Genomic DNA, 24,316 nt, shown 5'->3' on the forward strand with positions numbered 1-24,316 from the left:
AGGTAATGACAACGCCACGCCTACTACACGCACACGAACACATCAACTGTGTTAACTGTGTTAACAGGTGAGAAACTCCATATATAGACTATAGCAACAGACTGTATTGACAGATTACAATGTGTATATTTCCGGTGTGCTACTGTGCTTGAAATGTGTAAATGTGTAAAATTATATGCATGTTACAAATTTTTGTAACAATTATTATAACGTTCATGTGGATTATTTATTGCTACTCTGCTAATGTTCCTAATATAGTACAAATCTAGTTGAGTCAGTTGAGCATGACTAATGCTAAAACAAAACATATAGTCTAGATCTAGATCTAAGAACAAAAAGGTAAAGTTTAAATATTTAGAAAGTAGACCAAGTCCTAGTCTAAATTTACCAAAGATTTAAGTCCTTGGACTAATAATGCCCTATGCAGAGTGTTTTTTAAGAAATAATTATATTATAGCAATATTATATTATTTGCTTTTGGGACTCTTGTGTTTCAAAACTTTTAGATCTATAACAAATGCCCATACACAGGTGAATTTACATAGCTATAATTGTCGCGAAATCGCTTTGGATTTCTCAAAGACAAATATAATACTTAGAAAGACACAAAGATAAATGCACATTTCTTAATCTCATTATTTCATACGCTATAGGGCAGTGTTTCTCAAACTTTTTTGTCTGGCGGCACAGTAAAAAAAAAAAAAAGTTTCGCGGCACACCACGAAGAGCAACAGTTGTTTTATAATAAAAAGAAAAAAAAATACCTGTTTTTAAGTAATATATTTAATGTTAAGGGTATGCCTGTTTTTGAGAGCAAATGTGATCTAATCGAGGCTCCAGAGTCGACAAACAAACTCACATTTCATCGTCCATTGTAAGAAGTCTCTCTCTTTTCTTAGACTTGATTTCAGTCAGTGCTCAAAATCCAAACTCACAAAACCATGAAGATGCAAATGGAAGAATTATTTTGATTGCTTTTAAACTGATTGCAGGATATAACTTGTTGATTGAAATATAAAACACATCCACTTTTCTCGGCAAAACTTAAGAACGGCATCGTTTCTTTAAATCAATGAGCTTCTCTGCTTCTTCAGTTGTCAAATTTGTAGCTTCATTGTTTCCAAATGGATAACTGACCCATCCATATTCATTACTTCCAACTGTTGAAAATTAATGCCACAATGCTGACTGCAATTGTGTCAAAGTGTCCAAAATTTCGGGGGTGATTTCTTTAGTTGAAGCACATTCATTATAAGTAGAAAAGCAGTCGAAGACTCCTTTCGAGATCTTACTTTGCCACAAAGACAATTTTTCACCAAATGATTCAGTTTGAGGATGCAGTGATGATGGTTTCCGACGGTCCTTGAATTTAATTTGTCAAATAAATCAGAGAGAAACGTCACATTAACCACCAGATCTCGTCATGAATAGAAAATCCAAAGTCTTTTTTTTTCAGCCTCCAAGAATGAAATCAGCTCAGCCTTGAGTTGGACGGCGCGCTTTAACACTTTTCCCCTGGAGAGCCAACGAACGTTGGTGTGATACAAAAGACATTTCTAGTCTGAATCCATTGCTTCACAGAGCAGAGAGAAAAGTCGGGATGCAAGCGGTCGAGATTTGATGAAGTTTACAACTTGAATCACTTGATCCAGAACATAAAATCTTTCGGTAAAGATTTGAAGGCAAGAGCTTCTCTGTGGATCATGCAGTGAACAACTTATACATTTGGATTTTCTTGACGCACAAGAGTGAAGAATCCCTTTCTATTTTCCTGCATGGAAGGACAGCCATCGGTGCAAACGCAGACAGTTTTCCCACTGTAGTTTGAATAGCAAAACATTTTCGTTCACCACTTTGAAAATATTTTCGCCTTTGGTCGTAGTTGGTAAGTCTTTTCAAAATAAGAATTCGTTGACACATTTTTCATCCTTTATGAATCGAATATATAGTAGATTCTTATATTAGGCACACCGTATTCGGGAACTAGGTCAAATTCTTATTTTATTTTTTTATTTGGTGACGGTTTAACTTACAAAAAAAACTGAAAGCAGATTCTTATTCTGCAACTAAAGGACTATAAAAATAGCTGTGTTTCTTTGAATTACCACTCATAGTCAAGATTTTATTTTAAAATAAATCAGGTCACTTCATGCTCCTATAATAAACGCAGTTTTTGTGCTTTCTCCTTCAGCACACATCGAGCACCGTTAAGAAACACCACTATGTTATTGCTAATAAATTATATCTGTGTTAATTAAAAATTATTTAGATTGTATTAAAAGAAGTAGATTCACTTCTGCAATATGTATTTATAGTATATTGCCTCTCTCTCTCTCTCTCTCTCTATATATATATATATATATATATTAAACAATAGCTTTACATACTTGGTTACCGAGAATCTAAAAAACTGCCATCTGCTTTGGAAAAGCGGAACAAAAATACAGGAACTTATCTAAAATTGGACATGCACTGTCCCGAAACGTCGTTTTTAGCTCCAAACATAAAAACAAATTAATTATAAACAAAAAAAGCGACGTGTTTCTAAAAGGAGAATTTGATGAGCTGTGCCTAATATAAGAAGCTACTAGCACCTGGGCTTTGCCACTAATGTCTGTGGATTCATCAACTTGAAGAGTCCACAGCAGAGACACGTCATCGTCAGTCCCGTCGAAGTGTTCGCAGATTTGATCTTGTAAACCTGACGATAAGTCTTCAATTCTGCGCGAGATAGTATCATTTGACAAAGGAACTTTTTTAACTTTTTCGGCGGCATCGGGTCCAAGGATAGTTTCAACAACTATTGCTAAAGCTGGTGCAATGACTGATTCAGCCTCTGTGTGTGCTTTCTTGTGTTTGGCTAATAACTGAGCAACCTTATAACTTGCAATCAATCCCTTTTCTGGCAGCTTTAGGTAGTTCGTAAGTGTCTTAGCTTGTTTATTTTGTTGAGCCATGATGTTTTCAAAAGTATTTCTTCGGTTGCGCTTTTACAGCTGGATATTTAGTTTCCAAGTGTTTCTTCAATTTGCTTGAAACAAGCGCCTCATTCGACAGAGTTGCATTGCAGATCAGACAGAATGGCAATGGTTCAGAAGATATGAAACCATATCTGGTGTAATCTTCTTTGTACCTTCGTTTGGTTCCTTGCTTTTCATTTAACGCTTTCGCAGTTTCATTCTTGCTAACGTATTTCTCCATGGATAACAATGAATAATGCTTATTGATAATTTGTTATTATTAGCATACACCTAAACAATTTACACGAAACACATCGCTTATTATTATCGTTACCAATTCGTCTGCTAAGGCGGCCAACATTTTATTCATTATAATAATATATGTAGGCCTATAGTGGACAATTCCATAACCTGAATAGCTAACACCCATTTCCGTCATAATGGAAAGATCCACTACTACTACTGGTCATTGCAAGTGGAGATGTCATCGCAACGTAAAATAAAAATTTAATATTAGGCAGACCTGTGTAACGCTGCACGTGTGGCGTTCTAAAAACTCCCGCGGCACACCTGCAAATCTTCGGCGGCACACTAATGTGCCGCGGCACACAGTTTGAGAAACACTGCTATAGGGCCTAAGCGTTCCTTCCTCTCTAAGCAAGTGCCATATTATTAGAGCATGGAATGGGTTGCCTGAATCAGCCAGGAAAATCATTGACTTAACCCTAACCTTAATATATGCAAACTGTAATCTATAATATATATATATATATAATAAGAGGTTCCCCTATTCAGACCTTGCCATCTATAGATCAAATTGTGTTAAAGTCATCTGCTTCTTTGGCTGATTAATGAACATATGTGGCCAGTACAATGCCCAACCGCCTTAACTTTTCCCAATAAAAGTCAGGTACCCTAAAAATCCAGAAATTCAAAATCGTAATTAACCACTCAGCCACTGTACCGTAACCCATGTCTCTGTGTGTGTGTGTGTGTGTGTGTCTCTCTCTCTCTCTCTCTCTCTGTATATATATATAGTCTATAATGCTCTTTCTTTCAACTCAACTTCATATTGATGAGTAGCAACCCCGCTCCTGTTCGCAACTCTCTTCTCCCTTCATCCGTGGTTCTACTTTCCTACTTAAAAAAACAAAAACAAAAATAATAAATAAATGCCCTCGAACTGGCCATTTGTATCTCTCTATGCCGTCGTCAACTCTATTCAATGGCTTCAGTTGACATTAGACAAGACGTGCTATACAAACGGGCTGAACGTATTGACTTAGATTCAACTCACAGATGACACTTAGATCTAGGGAAAGGGGAAATCTCGGTTGTCTGTTTTTTGTTTTTTTTTTAAAGCTTGCTATTAACAAGAAAACTTAGTGGCGTTACCGTTAGTGAATAAGGTAAAAAGTACGCAATAGATATATATCTAGATGTATCGATCTTAATCTATAGATCGAAAAGAATGTAAACGAGTGATTCTCAACGTGGGCCGTGTGGATCCCGAGAAGTTCAGGGAACTGCCATATATGACTTAAAATTACCAGGAAGACCACTTGGACTTTTCTTGCAAGGGATGACAGACACTATTTGTAGAATGTGGAAAAAATACCTATTACTTTTGCCTCACTATTAAATATCTGCTGAAAGTGTTACTGAATCAAGAGGGTCGGGCATTGCAGGTTGTTTTGCTATCCCCCCCCCCCCAACTTTTTTTGTTTGACTCCGCCCCAATTAAACGGCGTCTAAGATTATAAAAGCAGTTAGCGAAACAGTCAAGACATGATTAACATGTAAGAATTCTTCGTGTCCCCTTCACCATCAAAGTCAGCATAGACTTTCTAGTCCAGAGGCGTAATGAGCAAAACGTGTGCCCGGGCAAGAACCTTATTGGCGCCCCCCCCCCCCCCCCCCATGTTCCATGTACATCACATAGGCTTATAAATACAAAATATTTAATAATAATATAATGGAAATCTCCTTAGAATGTATTACCTAACAAAAATACCTACAATAATTTTTTTTTTGGCGCCTCTCTGCGTATGTCTCCCTGAGGGTGGCGCCCTGGGCATCGTGCCCCTTGCCTTTCCCTCTACTGTCCTCTGCTTTGTACACACCATTTTTTTTCCACTCCTAAAGTACTATTTGTAACATTTGTTTAAAATATCTCCATTCAGTTTCCTGGTGTGCGTGTTTTTTTCCCCCATAGGCTTATTGAATAGACTATTTTCTTTCGACGAAAAAAAATAATTTGTCATTTTTAGGTTGGGTGGAAAGGTCATATGCTCCTCTTTAGTGAGAGAAATAATACAGTTAACTTAGTTGCCCTTCTTCAGTTGTAACGACTATGGTTCATCTCGTAGGATGGCTGCCTGGTCGTGCGGTTTGCGCGCTGGACTGTCGTTCAGATTTATCGATGGTCCCGGGTTCAAACTCGCTCCCATCCCCCGTCGTCCTGCGGGAGGTTTGGACTAGGAAGTAATTATCTTCAACTCTGAAGGAACATCCGAAACATGTAAAACATTTTACAAACAAAACATTTTACAACACCTTTTCGTGTGATTGTGGAGCGCTATTTTGAAGAGACACTACCGTCCGCACATGTCGTAGGTTACGGTAGCTTTCGCTTTGGTCTAGAGCTAAGGTCCATGTTTTTTCTCTGTCCATAGCTTTCTTGGTCACCACATCTCTCCACGTAGTGCGGTCTAGGGCTATGTCTTCCCAATGGTCAGTATAAATGTTCACTGTTTTGATGTCCCTTTTGATTCCATCCACGTAACGAAAGGAAAGGGGGGGGACGACGACAAGTTTTTCTTGAGCCAGACGCGAACTTTCCCGTAAAGAATGACTTTCGGGATACGATAGTCCACCATCCGGCGAACATGGCCAGGCGTCGTTGCCTTAGGATTACGAAGATGCTGGTAAGACCCATTCGCTCAAGGATCACAGTATTGCACACTCTCTCATGCAGAGTGATTTTCAAGATCGTTCGGAGGCAGGGCGAATGGAATGAATTTAGTTTTCTCTTTTGCTTTGCATAGGTAGTCCACGACTCACTGTCGTACAGTAGCGTGCTCAGAACGCATTCCTTGTAGACCTCCATTTCGATTACTGTTTTGATTCTATTTTGAGCTACCGGTTTGAATTGTGGATCCAAGGTAGCAGAATTCATTTACCATATCTGGGATGGGGGGTGGTGTTGTAGCACGTTTGTTTTCTTCATGCTATTGGGTAGCCCATACTCTTTACATGCCTGAGAGAAGCGGGACATTAGTGGCTGAAGTTTCTCTTGTGTGTGCCACTACTGCTGCATCATCCGCGAATAGCACATCTCTTACGAGGGTGGTTCTGATTTTCGATTTGGCCCTCAGTCTGGCAATATTCAGAAGTTTGCCATCAAACTGGAATGGATGCCTTCGTCATATTTTGATGGAAGGAGACAATTACATTTAGCAGTTTGAGTGGGCAGCCTATTATTTGCACATTTTTTAAGAGGCCATCTCTGCTGACTTGGTAGAAGGCCTTAGTAAGGCTGATAAACGCAATGTACAAAGGCTTCCTTTGTTCTCTGCACTTTTCCTGAAGTTAACGGATATTCGGATTGAGAACATTGTGTCGATTGTAGATCGCCCCTAAGTGAAAGCCACCTTGTGATTCTGGATAGACCCTATCAGAAAGTTTTTGTAGCCTGGGAAGTTTTACTCGGGCAAAGACTTTCCTACAATACTTAGAGAGAAATTTCCATGTAAATGTTACAGCCGCTTCTGTGACATTTGTTCTTGTACAAGATGATGATTTTAGCATCCCGGAGGTCATGTGAAACAGCACCTTTTTCCATTTGCAAAGCAGTTTGTGTAGTGGTTGACTTAATGTGGTTTTGCACTGTTTCAGAAGATCTGGAGGGATACTATCGAATCCAGTGGCTTTGCCGGGAGCCATCTTGTCTATCGCATTGTTCTACTGTGGTGGGTACTTCATCTAGCATTGTGGGTAAATCATTGGTAGAGTTGAGAGCCTAGGCAGAGACTGAGCTTGTTGTTGTGGAAACACAGATAACTAATATTAGAGAAATCCTTTTAAACCCTAATTTAGAACAAATATGTATTGATTCAAGCTAGCACCAATATTTCTTTATTCTGAATTTAAATAGAAGCAATTGCCGCTGTTAATTGACCTAACAGCACAATTTCCATATTATCATCATAATCATCTGTATTTTTTTTTTTTTTTTGTTCCTCATGGAACTAGAACCTCAGTAAAAAATATGCTACTCTCCACGGTCTCTTGATGGTCTTTCCTGTCCTCTCAGCGTCATCTAGTACACTGCGTCGCCATGTTCTTTTTTAAGGTCTTTTGGAATGGGTTGCCAGAATCAGCCAGGAAAACCAACAACTAAGCAGAGCTTAAATCAATGATTAACATACATGACTAGATTGACACATGAAATGTCTAGGACGTAATTATCTTCTCTTTTGAAGTAACGGTCTATAATCTATAAAAGAAACAAAAAAAAAAAAAAAGATAAAAAAGGCTGCCTCCTATCTCCAGTTCATTAAATGTGCAGAAGTCTGCATAGCCATCTCTACATTTTCATTTATGTTGTCAAGTCCATGGTTGCTCATAATTTTCTCCCTCCTTTGTTACTTCCCCCTTTAGCATTCGGGTCTCCCATGACGACCGATAATCTATTATGGGTACTTGTCGCAGTTGGTTAAAGAATATATTTTTATCCGTATTTGCAAGATTGGTGGGAATATATCACATAATCATATGAACATTTTTTAACTTGGACAAAAATTTGGCTCTAATTATTCTTTCTGAAACTGGTTCAGCAGAAGTTTAAATGTTTTTTTGATTAATTGGAATGCTACTCCATTTTCTTGGAAATCTTCTTCTATTTCCTTTCCAGAGAAAAAGAAGGTTTCTCCTGCTATTTCCTAGGTAACGTGTGCAAATCTGTTTTCAGCAATGTACGAAAATTCCATGTTCCCAAGCTAAGAGATGCTTTCTGTACAAAGAAAGTACAAGACAGGACATCGGTTTAAGTAGAGTGGTCGGCCTTACAGAATTCCTTTGTTTTATTCCCTGCACAACTTATTAATCTCCTTCGTGGCGCTCTACTCTCGCATCTATGTTTAGTGTTTTCGCTGTGGTTTTTGGTATTGTTTTTCATTGACAGGTTGTAAGACTCTTGCACAACCCCTATGTCCCAGAAAGTGGGGATGCACCTTTTGTCTGGCTTCACCAGTAGGCCTATAGCTCTAAGGGTCATTGAGGCACGTGGCGCTCTACTCTCGCATCTATGTTTAGTGTTTTCGCTGTGGTTTTTGGTATTGTTTTTCATTGACAGGTTGTAAGACTATTGCACAACCCCTATGTCCCAGAAAGTGGGGATGCACCTTTTGTCTGGCTTCACCAGTAGGCCTATAGCTCTAAGGGTCATTGAGGCACGTGGCGCTCTACTCTCGCATCTATGTTTAGTGTTTTCGCTGTGGTTTTTGGTATTGTTTTTCATTGACAGGTTGTAAGACTATTGCACAACCCCTATGTCCCAGAAAGTGGGGATGCACCTTTTGTCTGGCTTCACCAGTAGGCCTATAGCTCTAAGGGTCATTGAGGCACGTGGCGCTCTACTCTCGCATCTATGTTTAGTGTTTTCGCTGTGGTTTTTGGTATTGTTTTTCATTGACAGGTTGTAAGACTATTGCACAACCCCTATGTCCCAGAAAGTGGGGATGCACCTTTTGTCTGGCTTCACCAGTAGGCCTATAGCTCTAAGGGTCATTGAGGCACGTCAGCTGTCACACCGCGCTAATGTATTTGCATCAGGTGACTAAATATTCCCGATTCAGGGTAGGATCTTAGTCGGATGTGTTTCAAATCATGCATGTTTGACATTCCTCCCGAAGTGGAACTACGAAACTGTAACCAAACACTAAGTTTATCATCAAACTTTAAAAAACAAATTAAGCGTATTGTATTTCTTTACGACAGCAAGACACGAACAACATATTCCTAACAGGATAAAAGAAACTCTACAAAGTGTCATAGGCGCATTCTTCAAATAAACAGGATCTTAACTAAATTGTTCTTGCAAAAAACTTCTGCCGGGACATTTACATTTTCCCTTATTAATAGACAGTTTCTTAGTTGACTTAGTAGGCCTGATTAATGTACACCGACCAAGGTAGGTAGGCCTATAAAATAGGATTCTGGCTTGCCGAAGTAAGAGACAAGGGAAAAAAAAACTGCAACACTTGATCATGTCATCAGATAACGTGCATATACCTTAGAGCAGTGATGCCCAACCTAATTCGACCTGCGGGCCATTTTAATTTTCGACACTCGTGTCGCGGGCCAGATGACCGAAAAAGTAACAAAAATAAAAACAGAAATGAAATTGACTTTAAACTAATTTTATGAGAAACCCATTTCAACTAATTTTATGAGAAACCCATGAATGTAGTACTTACATTAACTAATGGGATATTTGAATTATTTTTTCACGCGTCGGAAAATGGGTTCATTTCTCTACTTCAAATCTGAGCAATATTTTAGCAAGTTTTACCACCGACTAATTTTCTTGTCTCTTTGTGTTAAATATTCCCATCAATACCGCTATATTTGTTTCATAATGCTGTTCATATGCTGCTTTTTTTGGTTAAAAAGCCACACTTTCTTTATAAAACAAATATGTTGGCTTATTATCATGTTCCAAACAAAAAAAGTAAAGATCCGTTCACTTTTTTTGTTACATTTTACATTAAAGTGTTCAATGTCGTGGTACCAATCCATTAGAACAAAGAGAGCCCTAACGTAGGTAAAGTTACACTTTTCAACCTTATTTTGGGGGGGGGGGGCAGGAGGTGTGGGTGATTTTCTTAATTTTGTTTTGGCGGGCCGGATAGAACCACGTCGCGGGCCGAATCTGGCCCGCGGGTCGTACTTTTGGGCATCACTGCCTTAGAGCTTATTACCTTTAGGATTTGTCTACTCAAATAACTAATCGTCTTCAAAGGGAATTGATCTTCTCCCGAGACTTATTGCCCTTTAGACACTTATGATTTGGTTAATAAGATTTCTGATATTGTTTTTTTTACTATTTTAACTGTGAATAGACCTTGTTTTTAATGATTTAACTGTATAGAATTTAGCTCTTGTAAAGGAGAGTAATCCTTGAAGGATTACGGGCACGACATGGCCTAAATTGTGCCGATGTGCCAAAAAACTCAAAACTCAAACCCAAAATAGCAGGCTTAAGTAAACCATATATATATATAACTAGCTTAATTAGGTCATTTTGGTAAAACGGTATCAAAAGCATTAATCGGGATACAAAATACTCTGGGTAGCTGCGTGCTAAATATTAAGCATTGTTTATGTTAGTTTTTTTTTTTAAATAATAATTTAGAAAAAAAAAAAAAGAAATTTAAGGATTTGAAAAATCTCTCAATCTCTTTAACAGTAGGCTACTCTACCGGTAGCTATAGGAAGTTTTTTTCTCCGTCTGACAGAGTCTTGATTAGCTTTTTTTTTTTCTTCCTGGTGCCAATTTCATCAGACTCCCTCTCCATTCAGAAAGTGGTAGGCCTACACGTTCTAGGGAAACTCTAACTAAGCTTTCCCAGGGGAGTTTCCACGTAGTCAATCATACCGCACTATTTACCAAATAAAAACGAAAAATAAATAAAAAGTAGGCCTAAGTGTTAGATCTAGGTAAGACGTTTTGCCGCCGAGCATATTATTCTATTGTCACGTTAGCGGAGATGTTTTGAAATGTTGGCCTAATATTCAAAACGTTTTGAGTAGACAGTATTGCTTATTGCATACCATACGCCTATCGCAAAAAACGGTAGGTCGGGCTATATATTTAAAGGTTTTCTTAGACGACGCCCTTTAACTTACCGTAACTTAAAATATTTTAATTTGAGAAACATTGGTAGGCATAATAATTAATATAAATATAATCTCAATTTCGTTGGTTAATATTGTAACATGAAATGAAAATACAACTTTTTTGCTCCCCCCCCCCCTTTTTTTTTATGACTTCGAGTCCCACGATTTTGAGAAACGTTGACTTGAACTAGACTGAAGATCAGGTCCGTCAACATTTTTACCAACTAGGTCTAATTCATTTGTTAAAACTTGGGTTTATTTTAGCAATCCATTCTTGTGTTTTAGTTTAAATACCCCATCACAATGGCATCTCAACCCTTATTTTCACAGGTAAACAAAACAAAGTTGTTCAGACTCTAGACTAGATTCTAGATCTACATCTAGAATACTACTATACTAGACTATAGTATAGTTACAGTATAGTACTAGAGCTCTAGATTCTAGATCTATTAGTAATTAGTATTAATAGGGTAACAATTAATAGTATCTAGATATAGATAGTAGATATTATAATAGATCTACTACTAGACTAGGTCACTAGTCTAAGTCTAAGTAAGAAGTAGTGTAGTCTAGGTAATTAACTGAGGTGACTAACTTATTGAAAGTTATTGAAATTGAAGTATTTAATTAGATCTAGATGGATCTAGATTCTAGATACTATAACTATTAGATCTAGTAATTTACAAGTTACAAGTAATGACAATACAATACAGTGAATAGACTAGAATTCAGAATTGATTAGTTGATTAGATTTGATTAGATATTCTAGACTAGAATGATTCTAGAATCTAGACTCTAGACTAGTAATCTAAATCTACTTATCTCAGTCTTTCAGTTTCAGTGACAGTCAATTACAATAGTAATAGACTTTATAGACTAATATAAATAGTCACTCAATTCTAAATCTAGTAGTAGTAGTATCATACTAGTGTCTAGAGGTCTAGTAGTTAGTAGTAGATCTAAGTGGTAAGATCAGGTAAGTTTATTCCAAGACTAAGTGAGTAAGTCTGTAGACTAAGACTGACCAAGTCTAGAACTATTTAACTATTTGGATGGCTGCCTGGTCGTGCGGTTTGCGCGCTAGACTGTCGTTCGGATTTATCGACGGTCGAGGGTTCAAACCCTGCCCGCTCCCATCCCCCGTCGTCCTGCGGGAGGTTTGGACTAGGAAGTAAACTATCTTCAACTCTGAAGGAACATCCGAAATATGTAAAACATTTTACAAACTTTTAAGACTGTCTTTAGACTACTTAGATATTAAGTAGTAAGTAATAGTCTTTATAAGTATTTTAGACTAGTGTAGATCTAGTAGTAGTACTAGATTCTAGTAGTAGTAGAATCTAGATCTATTCTATATAGTATAGACTCACAGAGACCAGAGAGTGAGAGACGTATTACTACATGATATATAAAATAATATTTTATCTAGATCTAGATCTATATATTATTATATTATCTAGATCTAGTCTAATCTACAGATAACACTATCATCACTATGTGACATGTCACTATCACGACTATGTCTATGTTGTATGACTAATGTTGATGATCATCATGATTTATTAGTCATGTCATTATAATTATAAATACTGATACTCACTGTGACTCTCAGTCTCAGTGATACTAATAGATCTACAAAATAGATGCAAAACAAAGATTTAGAGTCTATTAGATAGTCTATGTCTATGACTATTTCTAGATCTAAATCTAGATCTTTATAAAAAAAATGTTTTAAATGTTTAAGATTTTCCTTTAGAGTTGAAGATAATTTTCTTCCTAGTCCAAACCTCCTGTAGGACGACGGGGGATGGGAATGAGCAGGGTTTGAACCCTGGACCATCAATAAGTCTGAATGACAGTCCAGTGCGCAAACTGCGTGACCAGGCAGCCAGAATCTAGTAGTAGTAGACTTAGACTTAATTTGAGTTGCTGTAGTTACTGTAGATGTAGTGTAATTGTAGTGATTAAGTGTGTAGAATCAAGATCTAGATGTTCTAGATCTAGGTGTAGTCCTAGATTTACTTAATCTATTCAAGTCTAATATCTAGATCTATAAATAATAATATTATTATTATAATTTATCGACTGGGTATATATACTATTTAATATAGATAGATCTATTCTATATTAACTAGATTCTAGATTAGATCTACTAGCATCTAGATTCTAGATCGTAATCTATTATCATTGTCATTATCATTCATTAGGAGTATCAAATATATATATATTTAATACTCAACCCTTCTATATGACTCTGAGACATGGACTATATATAAAAAACAACTAAGACTTCTTGAGCGCTTTCACCAAAGATGTTTGCGCTCAATCATGGACACTCTGTGGCAGGACTGCACTACAAAGAGCGATGTCCTTGCAAACGCCGATATGGACAGCATAGAGGGACTTCTTATGGTCAGACAGCTCCCTTATGGGAGACGAATGTATGCCAAAGGCAGTCTTTTTTAGTGAGCTAAAAGGTGGTCGATGTAACAGAGGTGCCCCACGGAAACGCTTCAAAGACCAGCTTAGGTATCAACTTTCCTTGGCTGATATAGAAGATAGCTCCTGGATGCATGCGGCGTCGGAACTAGACTGTTGGAGGTCACTCACGAAGGCCCGGGATACACATTTGAGACCAAAAGAAAATCTGCTGCCTAGGACAAACGCAGACGACGAAAAGAAAATCTAAATCGACCACTTGCAGACAATGGTTATGCTTAACCTGGATGTGGCAAAATATGTAGGTCACAGCTGGGGAAATACTAGCCACGGGAAATACTGTATTCCTCACTAATCTGCGGACTCGAAGACAAGCCTTATTATTATTATATATATATACACTTAATACAGTAACTTAACTCATAACATACATACAGTTACACAGTAGTATACCATAATAGTGCCATTAGAGAATGGAATGGGTTGCCTGAATCAGCCAGGAAAACCAACAACTTTGCAGAGTTTAAGTCATTGATTAACATGCATAAAATTTGATTGACACATGAAATGCATAGGATGCAATCATCATCTTTTTTGAAGTAACATCTGTAATATATAAGATAAGATAATAATAAACTATAATTTATACTAGTATAATAATTTAATTTGAAATAACTAGAATTAACTAGATCTCTACTATCTCTCTCTCTCTTTCTCTCTTTATATATATATATTATATTATTATTATTATTATTATATATATATATATACAGTGCTTTTTAAAAAAAAAAAAATAGGTGCCGGTACTCAGTGATGGATTGCCTAACTTTTAACTACTAATCAATTAATAATAAACGTTAAAATACAAGAAAAGTAATACTTTTTTCCCCACGTTTTCTCTGCTTCTATTATCATCTTGTTTTATTTTGTCTAAGCATTTTGTAGTTTATGTGAAAGGAGGCAAATATCTATTGTCTGCGAAATCCAGATCCCCCAAGATGTTTTGTCAATTGTATGCCTGTGTTGTCAGTTGTTGGCTTTCTCATTATCCAGTCTAGTACCTATAGGACGATTGTTGGGGAAAGCATTTACCTTGCCTAACTCTCATTTTCATTTCAAAGAAGTTTGTCAGCTTTCCATTGTTAATTATTTGGCATTTGGAGTCTTCATATAGGCTCTGATGAATTTATCTAGTATACCATAATGTATCATCGGTTTTTAAATGACATCTCCGTCTACACTGTCAATATGCCTTTTCAGTCCACAAAGGTTAAATAGAGGGAGGTCTGCTGTTCTCTGGATTGTTTTATTATATTGCAGAGTGAGGTTTTGTGATCTGGGTATGAACTGTCTTGTCTAAAATATGCTTGTTCTCTACTTAGTTTTTTTGTCTAGTGCTTCTTTTAACTTATCTTAGGTGACACAACCAGATAATTTTTTTGCTTCTTTTTTTTTAGAGAGGTTAATGCACATGTTAACCTACTTGTTAATTATTCCAGTAGTTTGTGTAACACCTATTCAGGCCTCTAGGTTCCATGGAACACAGTTTGGGAAACACTGGAATAGAAAAAAAATCCATATTTCCAATGGTTTTACTTGTCGTTTGGCCCCATGGGGGTTGCCACCCACAGGCTGAGAACTACTGATCTAGATCTAGTTAACAATTTCTAGATTCTAAATTATTCTTAAATAAAAAAAGATTAGATATAAAATGTTTAGATCTAGATAGATTCTGGGTTTATTTCATTAACATGTGGATATTCTTCTGTGCTTTATTCATTATGGAGCTTTGTTTATGTAAGGACACAGAAAACTATCACAACCAGAATAAAACAATTTAGTAGCATAACAACAACAGGACAACTGAAAAATACAATATATATATATAATTATAATAAGGTTTGTCTTCGAGTCTGAAGATTAATGAGGAATGGAGTATATCCTGTGGCTATATTTTTCCACATCCATACCAAGCATAACCATTGTCCACCGGTGGTCACTGTATATACGTTGTTGGTTGTAGCTGAGTAGTTTATCCTAGATATAAACCTGGAAACATAACAAATATAAAACAGTAGGGGGGTGGGAACAAGTAATCTTTATGCTTGATAGTTTACTTTTAATTAGTGTTATTTGCCTTAGTATTAGTTCATTTTATACATTAATTCTTTTTTTTCAAAGTCCAACACATGATCTAACTACATTTTAATTTCTATTAATAGACTATTTTGTTTATTATTTTTATGAATCAACAACTTTTGTTTTTCTTCCTTACATGACTTATTAACCCATTTGTAAAATACAAAATTAGGTACTATTTCAAAGCTTTGTATACATTAGAACAAAAAAAAAAATAAAAAAAATAGACTTTGAACAAATTCAGTACTTGTTATTTTAATTGTTGACTATAAGTTATTATTCTTGCATCTTGCAGAGAAACCAGTAATACTCAATTAAAATCATAATGTCCTCTAGGCGTGATGCTACACCTGTAGAGTTATGTCTCAATAAAGTTAAAGAAAGACAGGTACAATTCCATTTTCTTTAGAAGGAAATCAAGATAACAAATATATGTATGTGTATGTAAATATGTGTTTGTATATGTATATATATATTTTATTTATTTATTTATTTATAGATAGATTTTACCATACCCGTCACAGACAAATCCTTTGTCAGCATGGCTCAATTTCAGCTTTTTTTTAATATTGTTTCTGTGTTGTTCTTTTTAAGTTTCAAATGTTTTGAAGCTACAGCTGTAGCTTTCAGAAGCGTGAGCTGCTGAGTATTCTTTTTTATTCCTATAAGATTTTTTTACCTAAACAGGTCTTTATCGTTTCGATTCCAGATTTATCTAGTAAGGCTAGTGTTTGAAACACTATAAAAGGTACACTAGCTAATTGAGGACAGTTTTTTTTTTTAATTCATTAAATGGAATACTTCCATTATTACCTTTCACCCCAGTGTATTGTAGCAGCCCTTATGAATGTAGGACCTCCAATGGAATTGCCTAATATTGACACATAAAATTCTCCCCCTTTTTAACCCCTACTTTTAGTCTATATCTGTGCTTTGCTTGTTGAAAAAGTTTATAGTGTTGTTGTTTTTTTTTATTGATCCCCTTGTTTTTTTTTTTGTTTTTTTTTGTAACCTTTAATATAAAGACCTGCATTTTAATAAACACCTCCTTCACTTTGCTTTCCACATGAAATAGTCCGAAAGGGACACATCTTATTTATATCTTATTCATATAATATTTTTTTAGATCTGTGTGCATTAGAAGGTTGACAGTTGGTGTATATGTGCATGTGGATTGGTTTGTGCACTACGAAAATCCTCATGGCTTAGCAGGCACCATACTTTGAAGAAATGAAATTAAAATAAATTATTGGCTAGTAAAGCTGAAGATGTCTTGCAAAGGGAGAAACCATTAAGAGTCATGACTTAGATTCTCAGAGTTTCAGAAAAAAAGGGGAATTAAAAACCTTTGCATAATGTAAAAGCTCAAAAAAAAATTAATCCACATTTTCTGAATAAACTGTGATATATATATATATATATATATATACACACACTTTCACAGAAAAAAACAACTTTTGAATCCATATATAAATTCTTACATTACATAGGAGTGATGTAATATTATTTGTATTACAGATTAATAATAAATTCCTGCTCACACTGCATTCAATGAAGTTCAGTTAATATTTTTGTTTTTATTAGCAACAACTCGATGAGCTCCCTCTGACTGACCACTATATTAGCACACAACAATGCCTCCAAGAACTAAGGAATGGATCCAACACATTTTTAGAAGTGACTCAGAAGGTGGAAGAAATCAAGAAAAGCAGAGTGAGTAAATTATTATTGTTTGTCAACCCAGTCCCTTTCATTACTGGCACTGGAATCTAAAATTCAAACTTAACCTTTTTTTTAAAATGTGTTTTTTTTAAACTCTGTTACATGTTCCTTCGCCTTTCCCTATTCTTAATCTGTTGGACAGTTAGGGCGCCACATAAGATTTGTCAACTGTCTTTCTCCATTCCTCTCTGTCTTTTGCCTTGGATAGAATCTCTTTCAATGGCAGGCCCATTCATTCTTTTATGTTGTCCTGCCCTCACTTTCTCTGTTTGCCTCTTCTTCTTTTTCCTAGTACTATTCCCCGAAGGAAGGTCTTTGCAAGCCCCGAAGACCTTGCAGTACTTGTAATGAGGATGCATATTTTAAAAATTGCTTTGTGTGTTTATTTTATAGCTCTACTAATATCTATTTTTTTTACATGTTTTTTATGCAAATATACAAGTTTTGGTCCAATGATGAAATAATTTCTTGTATATTTTTATTTCAGGGCCACACTCACAATAAAGAATTTGACAATCTAGAGACAGAACTGTTACTTCTTCTTCTTCTTCATCGTTCTCATTGTTATGTTGGAGTGTTCATATGACTAGACCAATACATGAGATGAACTGCGCAGTGGTTTCCAAATCAGGGAGCTCTCCATATAGTTTTCTTTCTATTGGGGTATTTTGGGGCCAATGTCTTGTACAGCATCTTGACATGGTCAGCATTCTCTGGTGAAACTCCACATGGGCAGATTTCACTGGTTCCAATTTTGAGTTTCCAGTACATATGGTGTCGCATTCTGTTGTGTCCGGCCCTGAGTCGAAAGATTAGATGTTGATCTTGTCGGGATAGCTTATAATAAGCATCATCTTTCTTGTGATTTGGATGAGAGCTCATCCATTTCTCATTTATTTTATTTACTATTTGTTTCTTCATTTCTTCTGGATAGAGTGCAGGGTTTAATTGTGAGTTTGTTCTCCCACTCTTGGCAAGCTCATTTCCTTCTAGTTGTACATGAGCTGGTATCCATTGAATAACAGATATTTCTTGCAACTTATAACATTTTTATCTCAGATATCTTTGTCTTACTTAATATTTACCTATACTACAAGATTACTGTCTAAACCACAATAAAACAAGTTGCCTTAATTACAGTATTGTTTGCTTACTGTCAAAATACTAAAAATAGCCATTTATATCACTAGCTATTGATAACTAATTATCTATGATTATCATTATATCATTATATAAATAACTACCTTCTATTCATTATACTAATTAAAATAGAGAGGCAGGATAATATTCAATGGTTTAAAAAAAAAAGAACATTTTCTGGGATATTTGAAAGTTATTAGGGAAAATAATCAAATTTACATATGGTGTCAAATCACATTTTTTTCTAGCTGGGTACAAACTGTTTCTATTCTGATCTTATGATTATTATATTTAGGGTTTACTGCTTCATGGAATCAGACTTCTAAAGCATTGAAGTTAATAAAAGAACATCTTTAGCATCTTTGCTTAAACCAAAATGTTTTGTAAATATATAAGATGTAATGTTTTGTAATGGTAGCTTAATTGTATTTGGGTTATAGCATTTTCAGTGTCATAACACTTAACAGAAACTGAAGTAAATCTTTTTTGTTTCAACTGAACAGTTTTATGCCATAAATCCATTTTCTTTTTCACTCTGCTCTAGAATGTTGAGTCAGATATTGAAGCCAGAGCTTTGTATCTAAGTCAAAGACCACTAGTGTTTGATAGTGTTTATAGAGAAGATGTCCCAGCACAGTCCAAAATTCATAAAGTAAGTATAATATTTATTAAATGTTGAACTTTTTTATGTATAGAATTAAATAAACAAAGGGTTTACATTAGGTCTAATGCAAGATATATTCTAGGATAACAAATCTATATACCAGTGATTATAGACATGAAGACTGTATATCAAAAGGCCCTAACTTAAAGTCAGTATACCGTTGTTTTTAGAGGAAAACTTTAAAGACCAGCTCCTACAAATAAATAGTATTTGCTACTCTGTGAAAATGTGTTTCAAAAGTAGACAATTTGTTTACATTTTTTTTCTGTTCTAATTAGGACTGTGTCTCAGCTATACGTAAGAGTTGGTCTTGGATTCAAACAGTCAATGAATGTTTAGGTATTCACATTGAAAATGCTGCTAACTATCATCAGGTAAATATTCCTTTCGCTTTGTGATATTTTTTCTATTAGAAATTGCTAACTGGTCATTGGAACACTAGAGATGATGCATAAAACTAAAGTGAAATCTCATTCGAAGCAGTAGACTAAGTGAAACATTATTACAAGAAGTAAATGAGACTGACACTAAAGTTTGAATAGTAAACTAAAGTGACAATATCAGTAGAAGTAGACAACCAGATGACATTTTAATACAAGCAGAAAACCAAAATTGCATGCCAAGATTAATACTAAATCAAACAGTATAATCAGTAAGACATAGGCAATAATTGCATCTTAATTGTACCAAGATGCTGTGATATTTTGACCAAGATGTTCTGATAGAGTAGCATAATGATTAGACATTTCTATTCTAATATCCTGAAAGTTCTACCATGATGTTCTGATAGAAGTACCTTAATGATTAGACTTTTCTATTCTAATGTTCTCAAAGTTCTACCATGATGTTTGCCACCTGGAAGAAGACATGCTTTCATTCTTGCTTTGGATGGACAGTTCAACAGCTAGAGCTCAAGTCAAGACTCAAGATCCTGATGTCATGTTAAAACATTTCAGAGTAAGATTATTTATCATTCAGATTTGTTTCAGATTATAAAAATTAAACAAAAAAAAAGTTTTTTTCAGATTGCAGATCAAGACTATGTCCTTTTTAAATTATTTTTTTATGCAGAGCAACATATTTCACATTAAGATTACTCTTTAGTAAAATTATACAATTTTAAAAAATCTTTATAGAAGGTTTAATAAATATAAAGAAAGAAAGTGTCAGATGCTGATGTACAAGTTACAAAATAATTCTTTTGCTAATCATTTTTATTTCAGTTAATAATCAAACAATTGTTGGACTATCAGGGCCAGTTAGATCTTCTGACAGAGCGAAGCAGAGATATTCACCCAGTTCATTACCGCAAAGAACTGCCAGAATGGCCTTTGAAGGCTAGAGCTCTTGTCCAATATCAGCACAAACATGTGAGTTTGCCATGGCACTCGTTCATTAATTATCTCTGAATAACGTTGTTATTCATCTCAGTAATATGTTGACCTACATTTGATTTTTGCTTGTCATCACTTTCATTATTTACCTTTCTTATCAGATACTTACTTATTGTTTCTAATAAATTTTGTTCCCTCTTATGAATCTTTATTACCCTAACCCATCTCATGAAAGTAATATGTTGACCTACGTTTGATTTTTGATTGTCATCACTTTCATTATTTACCTTTCTTATCAGAGACTTACTTATTGTTACTAATAAATTGTGTTCCCTCTTATGAATCTTTATTATCCTGGAGGAAAACCAAGTGTCAAAGTTGCATCTATAATTGTTCTGTATAGCTAAAGTCAGCTTATCATCATAATTGATATTGAATTGTTTAGGCAATTGTTTCAGTGGTTTAAATGATAGTTGCTAATATCAACCTGCTCTTGTACAATGAAAATTCTACAGCTACAAAGGACTTGTTTGAAGTCTTAAGACCTTTGATGCACTTAAACTGTTAAATGGCACAAGAGTGAGGGCCAATTATCTTTCTTACATTATTTGAACTTCAACCTTTTTTAACAAGAAATTTTTAACAAGCAATATCAGACATTCCTTAAAAGACCCAATGATATAGCCACTGTTCAAAGATTTATTCATGTCTGTTAATATAATTCTTTTTCTTATTAGTGACTCACTTTTGTTATTTCTTCATTCCCAGTTAATAGTGAGTCTGTTTTTGAAACAAAAAAAAAAAAAAATCATTCTAGTTTAAACTATTGAGATACAGCTTTGTTCTTTTACATCATTCCAAATAGAGTGAGTTTCCTTGATTTTAGCTTATTTGTCAAAGTTAGTTGCAATAGTAGTTTGTTCATGACATTGTTGGGACCTTATCCAAATAGCTTGTTTTAGGACTTACTTACCCTGGTTTATGTGTATCAAAAATATCAGTCACAATTTTATTATGCTTGAAATACAGTTGACCTAAATAATAAATAACCAGACAATATTTAAATGGGGAAAGCTTTACAAGGAATTGTGTGGCATGAAAAATCTTAATTGTGTTATAAAAAAATTTTTCTAAAAAGGTTTGATGTCACTTAGATCCCATGGTACCAGAGCAGGTTTAATTAATGATTAGTTGTAGCTAAGTCTTCTTATTGTGGTTGTATTTGTTGGGATTAATAGTAAAGATTTTTGTTTCCTATACATTCAGGTGTCATTAGCAAAAGGGGACTTTGTAATGATTTTGGAAAATTCTGATGCTGAAAGATGAAAGGTAATTTTTAAAAACTTTTTTTGTATAAATCTAATGCATTAGCAATAACAAATGTCAATATTGTCTTCTAATAAATACATAACAATCTAAGTGAAATTTTGTCCTAAACTGTTAATACTATTACATCTCTGTGTGTTTCAGATCAAAACTTTAGATGGAATAGAAAGTGAAGTCCCTGCTATTGTGTTGGTCATTCCTCCAGCTGATCCTTCCTGCTTCCAACAGATAGATAAGTAAGTGGATGAATGTATACATGTTAGTGAAATTAAAACTAGTTGTAAAGTAGGTCAAGCTACAAACTGATTTTTATTTTCTATCCACAAACCTAAATTCTTTGTGAAGTAGCTCTAATAATCTCTTATTAGTAAAGATTCACACACTTTCACGGAAATACTGTCTTATTATTAGTATGCACTTTCAATGAAATCATTTTAACGTAATCTTTTTTTTATCTTTGTTGATTTTAGATTAAGAGAACAAATCAAGGTCAATAGTTCTATTGCAGCTAAAAGATTAAGGTCACATTTGATCCAGTTTTTTAAGTTCTTCTATTTCCCAGACACAGTCCAAAGATGTAAGTGCACAGTTGGACATGTCATTTATTTATTTATTAATCATCTTTTCTTGATTTCTGTATTTCTGTAAAAGCTCATACAATAATATTTTTTTATATATTTTATAATTATGTTTTTTCCGGCTTCTATCAGTGTAGCATCCAACAGACCAAATGGATGATTGAGAATTTGTCTGTGTATATGATAAAACTTGATTCCATCATACAAAAAATTCACCATATTATAAATGTACATTTTTTTTTGTATTGCTCAAATGTTTAGCTGGAAGGTTTGTCGGCCCAACAAAAGTATGAATTGATGAAGATGGTGAATGAGGCAGCAGACGTCTTGAAAGGAGCTGATTCAGAGTTCCTTCAACTCAACAATCTTTTCATTTAATTTAGGAAGCTCATCAGTCATATCAAACCAGGTACAATACAATAAGCTATAATGTTTGTACAGTAGATATTAAGAACTAGTGTTGCAAACAGAAAAAGATTAATTTTTTTCCTTCTCTTCTTCTTCTTCTTCTTCTTCATCGTTCTCATTGTTATGTTGGAGTGTTCATATGACTAGACCAATACATGAGATGAACTGCGCAGTGGTTTCCAAATCAGGGAGCTCTCCATATATTGGGGTGATTTGGGGCCAATGTCTTATACGGGCCTCTTGGTAGAGAGAGCAGTTTTGGAGGACGTGGTCGGCATTTTCTGGTGATACTCCACATGGGCAGATTTCACTGGTTCCAATTTTGAGCTTCCGGAACATGTGTTGTCGCATTCTGTTGTGTCCGGTCCTGAGTCGAAAGATTAGACGTTGGTCTTGTCGGGATAGCTTATAGTAAGCGTCATCTTTCTTGTGATTTGGATGGGAGCTTGTCCATTTCTCATTTATTTTATCTACAATTAATTTCTTCCTTTCTTCTGGATAGAGTGCAGAGTTTACTTGTGAGTTTGTTTTCCTTCTCTTGATTAAACTGCTCTTACCAATGAAATAATATTGTTTTTAATCTATGAGGAAATTTTTTTTACATATGCCTAGTGTATTTTGGAGTGGGAGCAGGGCTGGGTGGGGGATGTGGTGTGCCTTTGGAAACAGCATATTAAATAACGTGGTGCATGAAAGAAACACAGAACAAAGAACCAAATCAATATGTGTTTGACATACCTCTGGGTGGCATGCTTGCAAATGTCACTGATCAGAAAGATTTTTTTTTTTTTTTTGAGATGTGGATCAACTAATGATTATTTCACTTGGCACTGCAATGCTGCTAGGTGGAGTTGTCATATTGGTTCATGTCCTGGTCAGTTCTGACATTTAGTTGGCTATATTTAATTCACCATTTTCATTAATACAATTTGTTTCCTAGTGCTGGCTTTTTAAAGTAATATGTATGCATTCTTAAGTGTTTCACCACTAAGCTTATAAAAAAAAACACAATTTTAACAATTCTAGATGTATAATTAAAAAAAGGGACAAAAGTGAAAATTTGGGTTCAGTAAATTCAGTTAATTTGCTCTACATTTCATTGTGAAGTTATTATTATTATATTGAGCCTTTGTAATTGTTTATGATATGAATACAGTTTAAATCACTAATGAACAACTATATTACCATGTACATATGTTGTTTTTTTTTTTAAGAATTATTTGGAAAAAAAAACAACAACTAAGTTGTTACTAAGTCCATAAAAATTAATGTGACTGGATCCCTAACGCATATTTTTCCTTACTCAGGTGATGCTGGAATCATAAACAGTACGATACAGAGGTGGAACAAAACTGGAGCTTTAGTTCGTATGTTTGTAGTAAGTCATTTTTCTTTGAAGTCATTTTGTTGGGACGAATCAACTTATTTGTTTGGATTATTTTGTTTTTAGAAAAAGTTCTTGTAAATTCTTTTGTCTACACAAGTCAGTTCAAGTTGTAGTTCTCTCTACTGTACAATGGTGTTTCTAGGTTAGGGTATGTAATAAAATTTTGGCTTATTTTCTTGTCTAGGAACTTGGCATCTACTCCAGACATTATTCTGAAGAACTCTCAAGTCAAAGAAAAGAAGAAATGTTTATGGTTAAGGACTTGGGCTCCAATTATACTTACACTTCAAAAGCTTACTTTGAAAGGTCAGTACTGA

At 35.0% G+C, this 24,316-nt stretch overlaps 1 protein-coding gene across 5 annotated transcripts; it reads left to right on the top strand.

Moving 5' to 3' along the window:
* LOC129927647 (desmoplakin-like) lies at positions 1-23,991 on the top strand. 5 transcript variants are annotated; one of them, XM_056037556.1, is made up of 12 exons: positions 1-67; positions 15,736-15,828; positions 17,025-17,153; positions 18,847-18,954; positions 19,245-19,340; positions 19,801-19,923; positions 20,190-20,336; positions 21,567-21,629; positions 21,771-21,862; positions 22,097-22,203; positions 22,466-22,613; positions 23,920-23,991. In XM_056037556.1, the coding sequence occupies exons 2-8, from the start codon at positions 15,766-15,768 to the stop codon at positions 21,624-21,626; spliced, it is 726 nt and encodes a 241-aa protein (XP_055893531.1). In that variant the 5' UTR covers positions 1-67; positions 15,736-15,765; the 3' UTR covers positions 21,627-21,629; positions 21,771-21,862; positions 22,097-22,203; positions 22,466-22,613; positions 23,920-23,991. The 5 variants fall into 5 exon arrangements, with proteins under 5 accessions (XP_055893531.1, XP_055893529.1, XP_055893532.1 ...); XM_056037554.1 differs by lacking the exon at positions 1-67 and adding an exon at positions 74-339; XM_056037557.1 differs by lacking the exon at positions 1-67 and adding an exon at positions 10,797-10,818.
* The last annotated feature ends 325 nt before the right edge of the window (positions 23,992-24,316 follow it).

This window comes from Biomphalaria glabrata, chromosome 8 (genome assembly GCF_947242115.1).
Source record: "Biomphalaria glabrata chromosome 8, xgBioGlab47.1, whole genome shotgun sequence".
NCBI classification, from domain to species: Eukaryota; Metazoa; Mollusca; class Gastropoda; family Planorbidae; genus Biomphalaria; species Biomphalaria glabrata.